This window comes from Macaca mulatta, chromosome 2 (genome assembly GCF_049350105.2).
Source record: "Macaca mulatta isolate MMU2019108-1 chromosome 2, T2T-MMU8v2.0, whole genome shotgun sequence".
NCBI classification, from domain to species: domain Eukaryota; kingdom Metazoa; phylum Chordata; class Mammalia; order Primates; family Cercopithecidae; genus Macaca; species Macaca mulatta.
In genome coordinates, this window is record NC_133407.1 from 132857769 (window position 1) to 132874784 (window position 17016).

Genomic DNA, 17016 nt, shown 5'->3' on the forward strand with positions numbered 1-17016 from the left:
TAGTTCTGTTTTTTTTTTTTTTCTATTGCCATGGACACAAGCATTCATGTCACCCTCTTTCCTGGAAACTGAGTGGTTTTTTTTCTTTAGGATTTCTGTGTACTTTTCCATACCAGCTATGCTCCTAGACAAATCACTACTAAGCTGCCTCCTTCCTGGGTTTTAAAAATATAATTACTTCTGGCAATTAAATTACTTCTTGTTGTTGTTACTCCAATTTAATTAAAGAAATTATATTCTAAACCAGATTTCAGACCCAAAAGCAAGAAAGAAATTGGAAGTGGCTAACACTTCATTTGTTCAGTATGGAGCAGCAACTCTCCACAATCCCCACTGATTCACACAAAAAAGAACTTTCCGTTTTGTTCTGAGACAGGGTCTCTGTCACTCAGGCTGAAGTGCAATGGCATGATCAAGGCTCACTGCAGCCTTGACTTGGGCTCAAGCGATCCTCCCACCTCAGCCTCCTGAGTAGCTAGGACCACAGGTACCCACCTCCACACCCAGCTAATTAAAAAAATTTTTTGTAGAGATGGGATCTCATTATGTTGCCCATGCTGGTCTCAAATTCCTGGACTCAAGTGATTCTCCCACCTCAGCCTCCCAAAGTGTTGGGATTACAGGCATGAGCCACTGTGCCTGGCCAAAAAAGATTTCTTTAAAAATGTATTCTGTCATATTCTCATACTTTTGAATTTCACGGAACAGACTCAATTAAAATTAAAAGTATCTGTAAAATGTGACAGAATGTTGCCAGGTAATCAGTAAAAAAGCCCCTCCAAAAAAGGATGAAACCTACACCTTCATGGCATAAAACGAAGTACATTTTCATCTTCCAAAAATTAACATTATCAGGCATGGTGGCTCACGCCTGTAATCTCAGCACTTTGGGAGGCTGAGGCAGGTGAATGCTCGAGCCCAGGAGTTTAAGGCCAGCCTGGACAACATGGCAAAACCTCATCTCTACAAAAAGTACAAAAAATTAGCTGGGTGTGGTGGTACGTGGCTATAGTTCTAGCTACCTGAGAGGCTGATTGTTTGAGCCCGGGAGGCCGAGGTTGTAGTGAATCAAGATTGTACCACTGCACTCCAGCTTGGATGAGAGACTGAGATCCTGTCTCAAACAAAAAAAAAAAAACAAAAATTAACATATACTCAGAATACAGGACAATTCTTCAGGTTCATCTAGCTTTATGAGAAGAAACTAGATTTATAAGAAACCTACCACCTTACCTCATTTTATCATTTTTAACTTCCTACCAACAGAACAAAATTTATCATAAAATTTTCATCAAACTTAGGAAAGTGGGGAGAGGGGGTCAGCACATAAGAAGGGCTTTCAGCTCCATCAGTAATGATTTCACCTCAAGTTAGGTAGAGAAACATAGGTATTACTTCCTGTTTTTGTTTTGTTTTGTTTTGTTTTTGTTTATGAGATGGAGTCTCACTGTTGCCCACACCGGAGTGCAGTGGTGCGATCTTGGCTCACTGCAACCTCTACCTCTGGGTTCAAGCGATCCTTATGCCTCAGCCTCATGAGTAGCTGGGATTACAGGAGCACATCACCAAGCTCAGCTAATTTTGTTTTGTATTTTTAGTAGAGATGGGGTTTCGCCACGTTGGCCAGGCTGGTCTCAAACTCCTAACCTCAAGTGATCCACTTGCCTCAGCCTCCCAAGGTGCTGGAATTACAGTCATGAGCCACTGTGCCCAGCCGGTATTACATCTTATAACATTTTTTGTTTGTTTGTTTTAGATTGTGAACTAAAAAAATAGTTCTAGCATGAGATGGATTTGAGAAATTACTGATCTAGTTGAATGCATCCATTTCAGGATACAGTTAAGTGACTTGCCCAAGCAGACCTCAGAGAACAAGTCAAGGACTCTGCATTATTTTCAGCAGTCTCTGTGCATGTGAATGGAATTCAGGTCCCTGTACTGTTAATTATTTCCTTAAGCATTTGTTTGTATTTTATGCTCTATTGAAATTAAGGCATCAAATTGTATAAAATTCAATTATTTCCAAGTCTGTAGAAAACATTATTGCTACATAAAATGTAATAGCAAATGTTTGTCATATTTCAAATAATAGGAATCTTAAAAATATGTTGAGTGAGAAACAGGCTTATGTATTAAAATATATTACCCATGTTTTTCAGCTTTAAATTGATCTAAGAGGCTTTGAGGAATAAAGGAAGGCGACTCTATCCTTCATCTTCAAAGAAAACAGCTCTACAGTATCTATGGTAACTTGGTCCTCAGACCCAGACAGTAGAGAATCTCTTTCAAATGATAATGTTTTGATCGGTCTCTCCTCTTTTTATTCGCTATCTCTAATCACCAGAAATGTAAAAAACAGAAAAGAAAACACACACGAAAACCAAAAATAACAGAAAAAAAGAGGGATGCTAACTGGGTCTGTGGATACATACCTCACAGCAAAGTGCAAAACGGTTGGGCCTGGTTTCTTGGGCAAATCATGGTCAAGAACTCGGTGGTCTAACTGTAGCCAGTTCTGCTGACCTCTGTGAGAGCAAAGCAAAGAAAAAGGATTCAACAGAAAGTCAGAAAAGTTCAGCAACATACAGTGTTGGCAAAGCTGTGGGGAAATCGTTGCTCTCATACACTGATGGTAGGAGCACAAAAACTGTGAAAGCACTTGCTTCTGAACCAGCATTTCCATTTCCAGGAGTATATCAAGGCAAACTTGCACATGTGAGAAATAATTTGTATATGAAATCACTCGCTGTGGCATCATTTGAAATAGCAAAAGGGGTGGAAATAACTTCAATGTCCAAGAGGATATTGTTTAAAAAAATTATTTAAAACTATAGAGTGGCCAGGCACCAGTGGCTGATGCCTGTAATCCCAGCACTTTGGGAGGCCGAGGCAGGCAGATCACCTGAGGTCAGGAGTTCGAGACCAGCCTGGCTAATATGGTAAAACCCTGTCTCTACTAAAATAAAAAAAAATTAGCCAGGCATGGTGGCGTATGCCTGTAATCCCAGCTAGTCGGGAGGCTGAGGCAGGAGAATCACTTTAACCTGGGAGGCAGAGGTTGCAGTGAGCCGAGATTGCGCCATTGCACTCCAGCCTGGGCAACAAGAGTGAAATTCCGTCTAAAAAACAAACCAACCAACCTCCAACCCCCCCCAAAAATAAACAAACAAAAAAACTATAGAGTGAAATACAATGCAGCCATAAAACAGGCTGAAGAACATGGGTGTGGTGGCGCACACATGTAGTCCCAGTTATTCAGGAAGCTGATGCAGGATGATTGCCTTGAGCCCAGGAGTTCGAGGCTGCAGTGTGCCATGATCACAGCTGTGAACAGCCACTGTACTCCAGCCTGGGCAACATAACCAGACCCTGTCTTTAAAAAAAAAAAAAAAAAAGCCAGAAAGCCTCTTTATAAACTTATTTTGAACAATTTCCAAGGTACAATATTAAATGAAAAAGCAAGATGCATAGCAGCAAGTATACAGCCATTTTTTAACTTAAACAAAGAACAAACATACATATGTGCATGTATATATTACAAAAATCTGAGAGGAAAAACAAAAAACTGGTAACATTAGTTGACTTTCGAGGTAAAAAACTAGGCCATATGTTAATATTACATTTTTAAGAAATATGAAATATTTTAGATAATCAAAGAGAAAACTTCTGGTTCAATGAAATACAATACACAGGTTGGATGTAGTGGCTCACGTCTAGCACTTGTAATCCTAGCACTTGGGAGGCCAAGGCAGGCAGATCGCTTGAGCCCAGGAATTTGAGAGCAGCCTGGGCAGCATGGTGAAACCCGATTTCTACAAAGAATACAGAAAAAATTAGCCCAGTGTGGTGGTGCGTGCCTCCTGTCCCAGTTTCTACGGAGGTTGAAGTGGGAGGATCACTTAGGCCCAGGGAAGTCAAGGCTGCAGTGAGCTGTGATCATGCCACTGCATTCCAGCCTAGGCAACAGAATGATACCCTGTCTCAAAACAAAAGCAAAAACAAAAACAAAAAACCAGACACACAACAATAACATAGCTTTTTAAAAAAGTACAGGGTTGATGCTAGGCACAGTGGCTCATGCCTCTAATCCCAGCACTTTAGGAGGCTGAGGTGGGAGGATTGGCTGAGGTGGGAGGATTGCTTGAGCCCAGGAGTTTGAGGCTGCAGTGAGCTATGATTGTGCCACCGCACCCCAGTCTGGACAACAGAAGGAGAACTTGTCTCAAAAAAAAAAAAAAAAAAAAAGGCCAGGCACGGTGGCTCATGCCTGTAATCCCAGCACTTTGGGAGGCTGAGGTGGGCAGATCACTTGAGGTCAGGAGTTCAAGACCAGCCTGGCCAACATGGTGAAACCCCGTCTCTACTAAACATTCAAAAATTAGCTGGGAGTGGTGGCGGATGCCTGTAATCCCAGCTACTTGGGAGGCTGAGGCAGGAGAATCACTTGAAGCCAGAAGGCAGAGGTTGCAGTGAGCCGAGATCGTGCCCCTACACTCCAGCTTGCGTGACAGAGCAAGACTCCATCTCAAAAAGAAAAAAAAAAAGTACAGGGTCAAATACTCTCTGAGTGCCACTTCTGTATATGTATTATGGGCTTACTGAGATTTAAGCATGTACTTGCTTATTTTACTTACTCAAGAGCCTCACCAAGTTCATAAACAGTTCTCTCTAGATTTCGACCCTTGAGGTATCAAAAGGACACTGGGGCTCAGAACTGTTTACGTGCCTTTTCCGAGGTTGTCCAACTAGTTCATCCATTTTAGGCTATAAATTCCCAGAGGGCATAGACCCTCTTTTACTTGCTTACATAAAATTCAATCTAAGAACATGCTGATGGTGGTAGGATAGCGTGTCAAAATGTAATAAAATCTAGAATGGGCCAGAAGACATTTTCAAAAACCTTTTAGTCCTTGAGTAAAAAATTAAAAAACAAAATCAGAAAATTCTAGGCTGTATTCATTATAAGTAAACAGGAAAAGTGAGAATAAATAATAATATTAGCAGTAGTAATAATAACAATAGCTAGTCTCTATTGAGCAATGACCCTGTGCCAACCAAGTTGGAACTCTTTATACATTAAAGCTATATTTTACAATAAGCCAGTGAGGAAAGTGCTAGAGCTGGGATTTGAATTCAGGACTTCCTTTCTTCCTCCCTACTCCCCGCCACCCCACCCAGTGGACTTGTATATAAAAGTACCCAGGACTTTCAGTACTGGAGAAAATGAGACCAGAGGGTTGAATCAGCTTTTATTTTATTTATTTATTTATTTATTTATTTATTTATTTATTTATATTTTTTTGAGACGGATTCTCGCTCTGTTGCCTAGGCTGGAGTGCAGTGGTGCGATCTCGGCTCACTGCAAGCTCCGCTTCCTGGGTTCACGCCATTCTCCTGCCTCAGCTTCCCGAGTAGCTGGGACTACAGGCACCTGCCACCACGCCTGGCTAATTTCTTTTTTTTTTTTGTATTTTTAGTAGAGACGGGGCTTCACCGTGTTAGCCAGGATGGTCTCGATCTCCTGACCTCGTGATCTGCCCACCTCGGCCTCCCAAAGTGCTGGGATTATAGGCTTGAGCCACCGCGCCCGGCTGAATCAGCTTTTATAATGACTTCTGACTCAGTCTCTGATACTTAGCCGGTTAAACGCTGGAAAGAGTGTGTCTTTGTTTCCATAGTTACAAGACAAGGCTTTTGATACCTGTTCCCAGCTTTCCTTGCAGGAATATTATAAAGATAAATAAGCTGATTAAGTAACACAAGGGGAGGTCCTTAGAACTACTGCACTTGTGTGTAAAACATAATAAGATAGGAGACTGACATTAAGAGAGTCTTACACTATATTTCATCAAGTTTAGGATGCCACTGATTTAAAGACACATCCCAGTTTCACAGATGGTCAAATGTGTGTCTTAAAATATATAACATATTTTATAGTATCAGATCTCAAAAGTTTTCTTAGGAAAGATGTATGATTTTAAAAGCATAACAGGCTAGACATGGTGGCTCACACCTGTAATCTCAGCATTTCAGGAGGTTAAGGCAGGAGGATCACTGGAGCCCAGGAGTTCAAGGCTGCAGTGAGCTATGATCATGCCACTGCACTCCAGCCTGGGAAACAGAGTGAGACCCTGTCTCTAAAAAGAAATTGAAAGCATAATGTATATTTGTATGAACTTGCATGGAATGGTGTCTATGAAAGAATGAAGCAAGTTGTACAATAACACATACAGCATAAACCAATTATGTTAACCACAGATGCATGCTCAAAACACTATTAAATATTGATGAACATTTTTAGATATATTTCTGGAGAGTCACACAGCAACTTGCTAGTACTGGTTACCTCTGTGGAAGAAACTACAGTTGCAGTGGGAAGGTAATCAAAAGGGACTGGACTCAACCATGACATTAAAGAAGATATTCATGCATATATAATATGAAATAGTTTTTTAAAAGGATAAATTACAAATTAGATTTAAAAAACAAATCTACCCACAATCTCATCAAGAGGAAAAAGTCTAGAAGAATTTTTTTTTTAAATGCCCATAATTCTACTACTGAAATGTAATCAAGGTTACTTATTGCTTATAACTTGCTTTTGTCAGGTTTTCCCATCAGTAAATATAATAGACCTAACCAATATCTTAAAAAGACAGCCATATCCACCCCTATCAGGAGTGCAGACCAACCACAAAGCAAGTTTTATTTTTGGCTAGAATTATATCAACAGAAGGCCCATTGTCACAGTCCCATTGGAAGGGACAGTGATCAAAAGTCACAGTTGTGTTGTGAAGTCCATTTGTTATTTCTTGGTTAACAAAGCTTATTTAGCAAAGCCTTTCAAAACATGAGAAGGCAAAACAAAAAATGAAATGGGTGAAGAGATGGAACCATTATGGTGACCTGAAGGGCTGGTGCCTCAGGAGGGCCGTGACTGCCCTCTAGGGGTGAAAGACTCACTCTGCACACAGAGCTGCGCAAGGCACTAACAAGCGTAATCTCAGAAACTCTATCCCTCTCCCTATAACGTGACCTTGAATCTGTTGTCGGTCATCATCACTGCTTTTATTATGTAATTGCCATCTATTTTTCCGTTTCTCCTCTTGGTCTGTGGATGAGTTGTAGACAGTAGCTACTTTCATTGACAAAATGTTCCTTTCAGCTTTGCCTTCCTCTATTTAAAGTTCACCAAAGGCAAAAGACGCTTGTGGCATCTAGGCTGGAAAATGCAACTCAGACGGCATCCTGGGAGGGCCCTCACTCAGTGGTTTTACGGGGGCGAAGGGAGGCAGGAGGGAAGTGCTGAAAGAAAATACTTTCCAAAAATATTTACCAGACAAAGAAAAAGCACTAGGCTTGTGACCAAGACATTCCAAGGAGACACCCTTAGACATCAGCAATTTTCCAGGCCCGCTCCCCAGAAAGGTAGAAATGGCCAATTTCCACCCCCTCAACAGCCCCGCTCATACTTCTTCTGAAAATAAACATGACTAGAGCCAGGAGACACCTCCCCAAACTGGTCATAATTCAGAAAGAGACTCTGCCTTCGCTTGCAGGGGAGTGCACAGAGGACATTTTGGAGCCAGGGTTCTTGGAAAGAACATAACTATAGTTATCTCCTTTGGCTCAGCCAAAGGCTGTGTGAGCCATTCTTCTCCCAGCGTAGTTTTGAGAAAGAAATCTCAGAGCAGACAACGAGAAGGGTGGCCCAAATAATTGAAGGAAGTCATTCCTATTATTCCTTTTCTTTTTTATTTTTGGACAGAGTCTCGCTTTGTCACCCAGGCTGGAGTGGCACAGTCTCGGTTCACTGCAACCTCCACCTCCCGGGTTCAAGTGATCCTCGTGCCTCAGGTGCCTGAGTAGCTGGGATTACAGGCGCCCGCCACCACGCCCAGCTAATTTTTGTATTTTTAGTACAGATGGGGTTTTGCTGTGTTGCCCAGGCTGGTCTCAAACTCCTGACCTCAGGTGATCCACCCACTTCGGCCTCCAAAGTGTTGAGATTACAGGTGTGAGCCACCACACCTGGCCTATTATTTCTTTTCTTTCTGAAGAGAAAGTCTTACAGTCTGAACCCCTTACTTATGCACTGTCTGGTTTATATTCCACTGAGCTTGGAGCTTTTCCCGAAGCCTCCCATGTGGCCAGGACCCTCTTTTCCAGTCTGCCACAAACATTGCAGCCTGAGGGACCTCTGACACTGCAAGTCAAAAGCCACATTCCTCCTCCCTATAACATCCTTCCATGGCCTGGATGTGCCTCCTCTATCTGTGTGACTAACAAGGCTCACCTATGATCTTGTCCCCATGATCATGCCAACGTCTTCAACCTTGGGCAAATGTACCTTGTTCGTTGCCATGTTCATTCATTTGCCCACAAAATAACTCTTGCCTAGAATGTCACCTCCCATCTCCCCTCCCATCTATTTAAAGTCTACCTGACCTGCAAGATCCAATTTTAGTTAGTCGTCTGTGTGACGCCTACTCCAGTCCTCCTTCAGTTTCCTTCTCAACACTCCCTTATTGCAATACATTGGGACGATAGCTCCCTTTTATTGTGGGCCTGTGAGATATACTCTGCATACCTCACCTGATTTAATAGTATTGAATACTAGTACCGTATTATAGGTGCCTTATGTAGTACATACTATATAAGTCACTATTATTATGTCCAGCATACAGATGAGAAAACTTGAGTGTCAAGAGATGTTAAGTAACTGATCTAAGGTCACACAGCTAGCTATCAAGATTGTCTGATACCTGCTCCTGCCTCCCTCTCAACCCTCATCCTGTACCACTTTGCCTCTTAATCTCTGTACTCTCATCACACTGGCTTTGTTTTTGTTTAGGACAGGATCTCGCTCTGTCGCTTGGGCTGAAGTGCAGTGGTGAGATCATGGCTCACTGCAACCTCCACTTTTTGGGCTCACGCAATCCTCCCACCTAAGCCTCCCGGGGAGCTGGGACTACAGGTGTGTACCACCATGCCCCCTTACTTTTTTTTTTTTTTTTTGTATTTTTAGTAGAGATGGGGTTTCACCATGTTGCCCAGGCTGGTCTGGAATTCCTAGGCTCAAGTTGGTCTGACTGCCTCAGCCTCCCAAAGTGCTGGGATTAGAGATGTGAGCCACTGTGCCCAGCCTTGTTTTTTCTTTCTCAAAAAACAAATCACAAAAGTCATGCTCAGCCCCACCTCAGGAGTTTTGCACTGGTTTTTGTTTGTAATGCCTCCCCAAATTTTTGCACAACTGGCTCTTGCTTTTCACTACATGTCACCTCCTAGATCCTGTCCTAGTCCACCCTGTCTAAAACTGACCTCAAGTTTTCTTGGTCATGGCCTTTTATGTTCTTCAGTGCAATTATACTTGCTGATATTCCTTTGATTTATCTGTTTGTTTACTTGTTATGCTAGACTATACCATTGCAATATGAGCTCCATAAAAGCAGGGGCCTTGTCTGTGTTACTCCTAGCTGAATCCTTGTGATCTAGAGCAACACCTGGCATTGAGCGGGCATTCAAAAACTATTTTATTTTCTATTTTTAGAGATGGGGTCTTGCTCTGTTGCCTCGGCAGGTGTGCAGAGGCGTGATCATAAGCTCACTGTACCCTTGAACCCCTAGGCTCACGCAGTCCTCCCACCTCAGCCTCAGTCTCCTAAGTGTCTAGGACTAGAGTTGTACATCACCACACCTGGCTGATTTTTAATTTTTTTTTTTTTTGGTAGGGATGGGGTCTCATTATGTTGTCTAGGCTGGTCTTGAACTCCTGGCCTCATGTAATACTCCCTCCCTCGGTCTCCCAAAGTGCTGGGATTACAGGTGTGAGCCACTCTTAATGTAAATATATATATATTTGAGACAACGTCTTACTCTGTCACCCAGGCTGGACGGCAGTAGCGCCATTGTTATAGCTCACTGCAGCCTCCACCTCCTGGGCTCAAGTTGTCCTCCCACTTCAGCCTCCCGAGTAGCTGGGACTACAGATGTGTGTCACCATGCCTGGCTGATTTTTTTTAATTTTTATTTTTGTAGAGATAGGGTCTCCCTATATTGCCTAGGTGGCTCTGAAACTCCTGGACTCAAGGGATCTGCCCATCTCGGCCCTCCAAAGTACGGGATTGTAAGTGTGAACTATCGCACCCAGCCATTATTTTTTCAATGAATAAATTACTCCAATATTCATGTTGTTAACCCCTATTCTATGTGACCTCTGCCTAAATTATAGTCCTTATAGCAGTTACAATTTATACCACATAACCTAGCCATTGTATATTTATGGCTTTATGCCTTATACTGTTTGCTATGATTTCATCCACATTTGGAGTCGGCCTACATTTGTGCATGTTCAATCGCTGATTCGCAGGAGTTGATGCTGGCTATGGACGTCGGCATTTCCCATTTCATCCAGTAGAGGACAGGTCATACAGAGCCTCTCAAATGGTAGCTGCTGCGTGATTCAGAGTGAGGTGAGAGATGTCTAGTGTACTCTCTTCTGCCTTGTCGAGTCCTCTTTGGGAAATATCCTCAGTCCAGAATCAAAGTTTTCAGGTTTTTCTACTCCTCCTGATAACTCAGCTGCCTGGTTTTTGCCCAGCGCAAGTCCTGAGCCTGCTGGCATATCCTGGAGGTCCTAGGCTCACAGCCCACGCAGGCTGAGAATGATCAGAAGCCACAAGATGTTACAAGCAAATTAACTCTTTCTTGAGATGATTTTCCACCTGATTAAACTGAAGAACTGAAAAACATTTAAATTGGCAGCATTATGAAAAGAATGCTGGGTGGTTGGCCAACATATTTTATGTCTGGAACACATTTTCTTGCATTTTAATATTTAAGGAGCTCTTTGGAAATTATCTGCAGAAAGAGGAAGGATTCCTCTGATAATGTATTGGGCTGCATATAATGTGGCAAATTGGGCTGCCATAAAAAAGACAGACAGATACACACACACACACACACGACACACACACACACACACACACACACACACACAGAGAAAAGAGCTAGTAAGTCCAAACACATTTGCTTAGTGTTAAATCCCCATGAATTTTATTTTTATTTACCTGCTTTGTTTTGGGGGAGCATATATATTGTTGACAAATACATACAACATTCAACAACTTAGCATAAAAGGCAAAAGGAAAAAAAGAAAAAGATAGTTGAGAAGGCAACATAAAATGGACCTACGTGGTAGTTTAAAAGTTCCTTCCGTATTAAACTATATACATGTTTTTTGAGTGGGCCACAAATTTGCCTTTAAGCTCTCTTGCCACCAACACCAACACATCAACTCAGTTTCAAGATGTGAGTTAATATTTAGTATTTCTATCACTGATATATAAGATAATTAGCAAGCACAATCACATTCAAAGACATGAGAAGCTACACTGGAATCAGGAATAACAAACTCACTACTACAAATTTCTAAAACACTTAAACAATATTTTGAGTTCCTAAAATGGTCCGTATCCCTTTTCTTCTCCCTTTGCAATAGTCCTAGGAGAAAAATCGCATATTAAAAAACCTTTAGCTAAGCAGGACACATTCTGAATCCCGGAGGACTTATTTCCTTTTTTGTTAATCATGGATGACAGCAAGTAGGTAGCCCAGGCAAACGGTAAAGCATCTAAAACTATTAAAAGACTTACGTGTCATCTATGAATGTTATTCCAAAATACTCCTTTTCTTTCAGGTTGAAATGTGAAGCCACTAGGTCCAGCAACTCTCTTGCTAAAAGTTTGGGCTGTCAAAATAAAAATCTGGTTAGAAGCAATTTGGTTGCCTCTCTCTTACTGCTACCACCTTCCTCTGCCCTAGACAGTTTAAAGCAGCTTTTGTTTATTTGTTTGTTTTCTTTTATTACCTGCCCTTGTTTGTGGATTAGGTTGATGTAATATAGACAATTCTTTAAGAATTGTGGGAAGGAGAAGAGATGGGAATAGGAATATCAATGAGACTATTGTTTTCATGTGTTTGCAATTTCCCCTCTAAGGTGCACTTACTAAGATGTTTTGGAAAAAATACTCTTTTATATGTAATGTGGTGCTAATGCCCAAGACAAAGAATATTAAACACCTTGCTGCTTGGTTATCTATGATATATAAAAGATTGCGGGAATCATTTTGCTTCTTGGTGGCCAGTTGAAGAAGCCCAAGACTCAAAGTTGTGGGGCTGCTAACGAAAATAATAATAATAATAATAATAATAATAATAATAATAATAATAGTTTCCATGTACTATGCTGAACTTATATCCATTATCATTTAATCCTTATAATGAGCTATGAGGTAGGCTTTTTATTTCCATTTTATAAATGAGTCAACCAAGGCCCAGAGTGGTTAAGCACCTTGCTTGATGTTACATAGTGAGTAAGGCCAGGGATCTGAACCTAGTCTGTCTCCTTCTAAAGCCTAAGCTTTTCCTTCCTAAGATAGAGAAATTGTACCCATTCCACACATCATCATCAACAGTAACGAGCACCTAGTTAGAAGAAGGATATAATCTATAAGCTTTTGGGAAGCTTTGGATCTGCTGAGAAGAAGCATAGGCTTGGAACCAGCCAGAATGTCTGGAGTGATAATTGATGCTGGATTTGGAGGGACTGGGGAAGAAGAGGGGAATGCTTGCAGGAGGACACTCTGGATGGATTCTTTCTGAACTTTAAGTCAAACAGCTTAGGGTGTATTACGATGGCTGTTGGGGATAAAAATGGACATGATTTAAAGAAGAAAAAAAAAACGAAAAGAAACAGGCAGACATCTAGACTAAAGGTCTACTTGGGCAGAGCTACTGTTGACTGTATTATTTCACTCTAATTGAAGCCTAAGCATAGTGGGCTAGGGACAGGCCTCAGAAGAGAAAAGAATTTAGGTTTGGTTAGAGGAGAAAATTCTAGGCTAGCTGTAGGTGTGGCCTGTCCGCAGGGACTTTCACAATTTTTAAAGACTCTTGGTCCAGAGCGTTGGGTGAATAGAAAGAGAAGCATCAACAATTGAAATATCATCAGTTGGCTGGGCGCAGTGGCTCATGCCTGTAATCCCAGCATCTTGGGAGGCTGAGGAGGGTGGATCACTTGAGGTCAGGAGTTCGAGGCCAGCCTGGCCAACATGGTGAAACCCTGTCTCTACTAAAAATACAAAAATTAGCCAGGCGAGGTGGCGGTGGCCTGTAGTCCCAGCTACTCAAGACGTTGAGGCAGGAGAATCACTTGAACCCGGGAGGCAGAGGTTGCAGTGAGCTGAGATTGTGCTACTGCCTTCCAGCCTGGGTGACAGAGCAATACTCTGTCTGGAAAAAAAAAAAAGTGATTTTATATATATAAAATCACTTATATAGTGCCATATATTTTACAAAGAGATTTCACTCACATATATAATCTAGCTTGATTTTTAACCATAATTCTTCTGAGAAGCCTAGGCAGTTCACAGTTGATGAAACTGGGTATTTCACTTGCACAACGCCATGTAGCTGGACAGTGGCAGAATACAGATTCTCACCTCACAATAATCCTTTCAGGAAGTACTACGGTTCCCAATTTCCTGACAAGAGGTCAGAGAAGTAATGTCAATTTCCCAGGGTCACAGAGCTATTAAGTGTCAAGCTGAGATTGGAACCTAAGTGTCTCTGAATCCATGTCACCAGGCTGTAATTACTCTAACATATGGACCAAGTTTTCTGACTTCGAAGATGCTTTTCTCCCCCTTGATCAATTCTGAGTCATTGGCTTTGAGGCAAAGATAACGGAGAAGACTGAATACAGACTAAGAGGCTCAGAGAGGGAAGGAGAATGAGCTGTCCCTGTGTGGGCAAAGCCTACCTGGGCAAGACTTATCTGTGTAACACCCACTTGGGCAACACCTACCCGGGCAAAACCTATCTGGGCAACGCCCACGTGGGCAACACCTACCTGAACCAGCAGCTCCAGTCTCCTATCATCGAGGAGGTGCACCTGGCAGTGCCTGCCTTCTGTCATCTGCAGAAACAAGACAGCAAGAGTGGTGTCAGGGCCACGGCTGGCAAGCAAACCTTTGGACTCATTGTGTCATTTATTTTAGATGAGATGTTCTCAGCCTAAAAATGGCTTTAGTTGAGTTAATAAACAGGCTTGGCCAGAAACAGATTTATTATATGGGAGTAACTGGGTTTAAAAGAAGAACAAATAGCACAGGCTAGTCAATAGATTGCAAAAATAATGTCCATACAGTCCACCGAGTTCAAACAATGCACACAAAATTATTCTATGGAAAGTAGGTCTCCATCCCAGAGGAAACTACTATATTTTTCCTGGAATTAATGTTTTATTTGAAGAAAAAAAAAAGCCAGCCAGGCACAGTGGCTCACGCCTGTAATCCTAGCACTTCGAGGCAGAGGCAGGCAGATCGCTTGAGGCCAGGAGTTTGAGACCAGCCTGGGCAACATAGTGAAACCCCGTCTCTACTAAAACTACAAAAAAATAGCCAGGCATGTGGTGCACACCTGTAATCCCAGCTATTCAGTAGGCTAAGGCATGAGAATTTGCTTGAACCTGGGCAGTGGAGTTTGCAGTGAGCTGAGATCATGCCACTGCACTACAGTTTGAGTGACACAGTGAGACTCTGTCTCAAAAGAGAGAGAGAGAAAAAAAAAAAACCCTTTATTCAGCTGGGTACAGTGGCTCATGCCTGTAATCCCACATTTTGGGAGGCCAATCAGGCCAATCAGCGTGGATCACTTGAGGCCAGGAGTTTGAGACCAGCCTGGCCAACACAGTGAAACCCCTTTCTACAAAGAATACAAAAATTAGCCTGGCACAGTGGTATGTGCCTGTAGTCCCAGCTACTCAGGAGGCTGAGTTGGGAGAATCACTTTGGCCTGGGGCGTTGAGGCTGCAGTAAGCTGAGATTGTACCACTGCACTCTAGCCTGGGTGACAGAGAGAGACCCTTTTCCAAAAAAAGAAAAAAATGTATTTATTCATTGGTGTGTTTAACGTCTCTCTGGGCATGGTAGCATGCACCTACAGTCCCAGCTACTAAAGAGGCTGAGGTGGGAGGATCGGTTGAGGCCAGGAGCTCAAGACTGTAGTGAGCCAGGATCATACCTTTGAATAGCCACTGCACGCAAGCCTGTGGGCAACATAGACCTCATCTCTTAAAATAAAAATGAAAAGTCTTCATTTTGGAAACTCTCCCCCTACTTTTAGTCCACCAACATAGTTTACTATCACCACCATAGTTAAGAACAGTTAAGATAAATAGTTAAGAACAGTTTGATATATATATTTTTGATTATATTTAGGTTTTTATTATTCAGAATTGCAATACTAAAAAAATCTTTGAATGCCAAAATACTCCTTGATTAACTCATGTTCCAAACCATTTTATCTGCAGAAATCACCATCCTGTTAGTTTAAGAATCTTCGCAGACCACTTTTATATGTTTTTTCAGATATATATTTACATATTAAAATATTTCATATTATTTTACTTTAGTATATATTATGTTGAATGTATTGTTTTGCAAATGAAGCACTCTTAATATTTCTGCGTGAGTGTAACTATACAGAAATCTGACATATATGTGTGTATATGTGTGTATCCGTGTATGTGTGTGTATACATATTTTTTGTTGTTGTTGTTTCTTTCTTTTTCAGTTCGAGTTAGGACTATGCTTCACTTGCTGTTTTGCCTCTTGCTTTTTAAATTCAATGTTTCTTGTTGATCTTTCCAATGTCAGCACATAGAGATGGACCTCATTCTTTTTAAAGACTCCATAGTATCAATCATTGTGTGGATACATGATAATTAAATAAGAGACACAGGTTGTTGCCAATCTTTTGCTATCACAAGCAATGTCACCATGAACTTTGCACATCTAGCTTTGTCCATGGATGTGGAATTGCTAGGTCACTTTTGAAAAGCAGAGGCAGCATTTTGTCTCTAAGCCGCTGTACAAAATGATAAGATCTAGGAACTCAGATACATATAAACCTAATTGAAGAAGAAAGTAGCCTCCATTACTGAGTACCAACAACCTATTCAGCATTGCATGAGTGTTTTATATACATTATTTCTGAGCGGCACAGTTACCTTCTGGGATTAGTATTATTATCCCCATTTAACAGATAAATTGAGGCTCAGACTGGGATAAGTAACCTGTTTTCAATGTGAAAAATACGAATTACTGAATTTATAGTTTTGATCGAACTCGGCTCTAAGGGTCTGAAAACTAGCTCAGCTGGTCAGATCATGGTATTATGAAGATGTGGCCCACAGGAACCACTGAGGTAGTGCTAAGAGGTAAGTGAGTAAGCTTTACTTTGTCTCATGGCCTCAGCCTATGTCCTTAATTCTGCAAAGCCAAGGTCAAATATACACCTTGGGTGGCAAGGGGAAAGGGAGCAAGTCTTTATTAGTTCTAGGCACTGAGCTGGGCTCTTTACATGCATTATAAAGCTCTGCAAAAATTTATGACATGGCAACATGCCCATTTTACAGACAGGAAATTGAGGTACAGAGTTTACGGTAATTTACTCAAAGTTACCTAGGCAAGAAAACAGTTAAGTCAAGATTTGAATTAATGTCTAACTTTAAAAAAAAAAAAAAAAGTCATCTTTTTTTCTACTTTTCTATACCAGAGGAGGAAATAATTAAGAGAGAAATAAATAAATATGTCAGTGTTTCTATACCAGAAGAGGATATAATTAAGAGAAAAATAAATAAACGTGTCAGTTTAAATCACTTTACTTCTTTTGTAAAACAAGCTTCGAAAGCTAATCCTAGGTGTATGCCCTACAGAAAGATATAATAAAATAATGCTCAAAAGATCACACAGTATGAATCCATTAAGAAATATGTCATAATTGAGAAAATATTTAAAGCTACTCTGTTGTCCCATAATCCAAATAAGTTTATTTCCTGACTTTAAAAAATCAGGCTGGGCATGTTGGCTCACACTTGTAATCTCAGCACTTTGGGGGGCTAAGGCAAGTGGATGATCTGAGGTCAGGAGTTTGAGACCAGTCTGTCCAACA

General features: G+C 41.3%; 1 protein-coding gene across 3 annotated transcripts in view; it reads right to left on the reverse strand.

Moving 5' to 3' along the window:
* FRMD4B (FERM domain containing 4B) overlaps positions 1 to 17016 on the reverse strand; it is a 208103-nt gene that overhangs the window by 128815 nt on the left and 62272 nt on the right. For all 3 annotated transcript variants that reach the window (XM_015130422.3, XM_015130423.3, XM_015130426.3), the window contains exons 2-4: positions 13913 to 13978; positions 11655 to 11749; positions 2433 to 2525 (exon numbers count right to left, since the gene is read on the reverse strand). In XM_015130422.3, coding sequence (XP_014985908.1) covers positions 2433 to 2525; positions 11655 to 11749; positions 13913 to 13978 — 254 coding nt within the window. The remainder of the gene's footprint in view (positions 1 to 2432; positions 2526 to 11654; positions 11750 to 13912; positions 13979 to 17016) is intronic.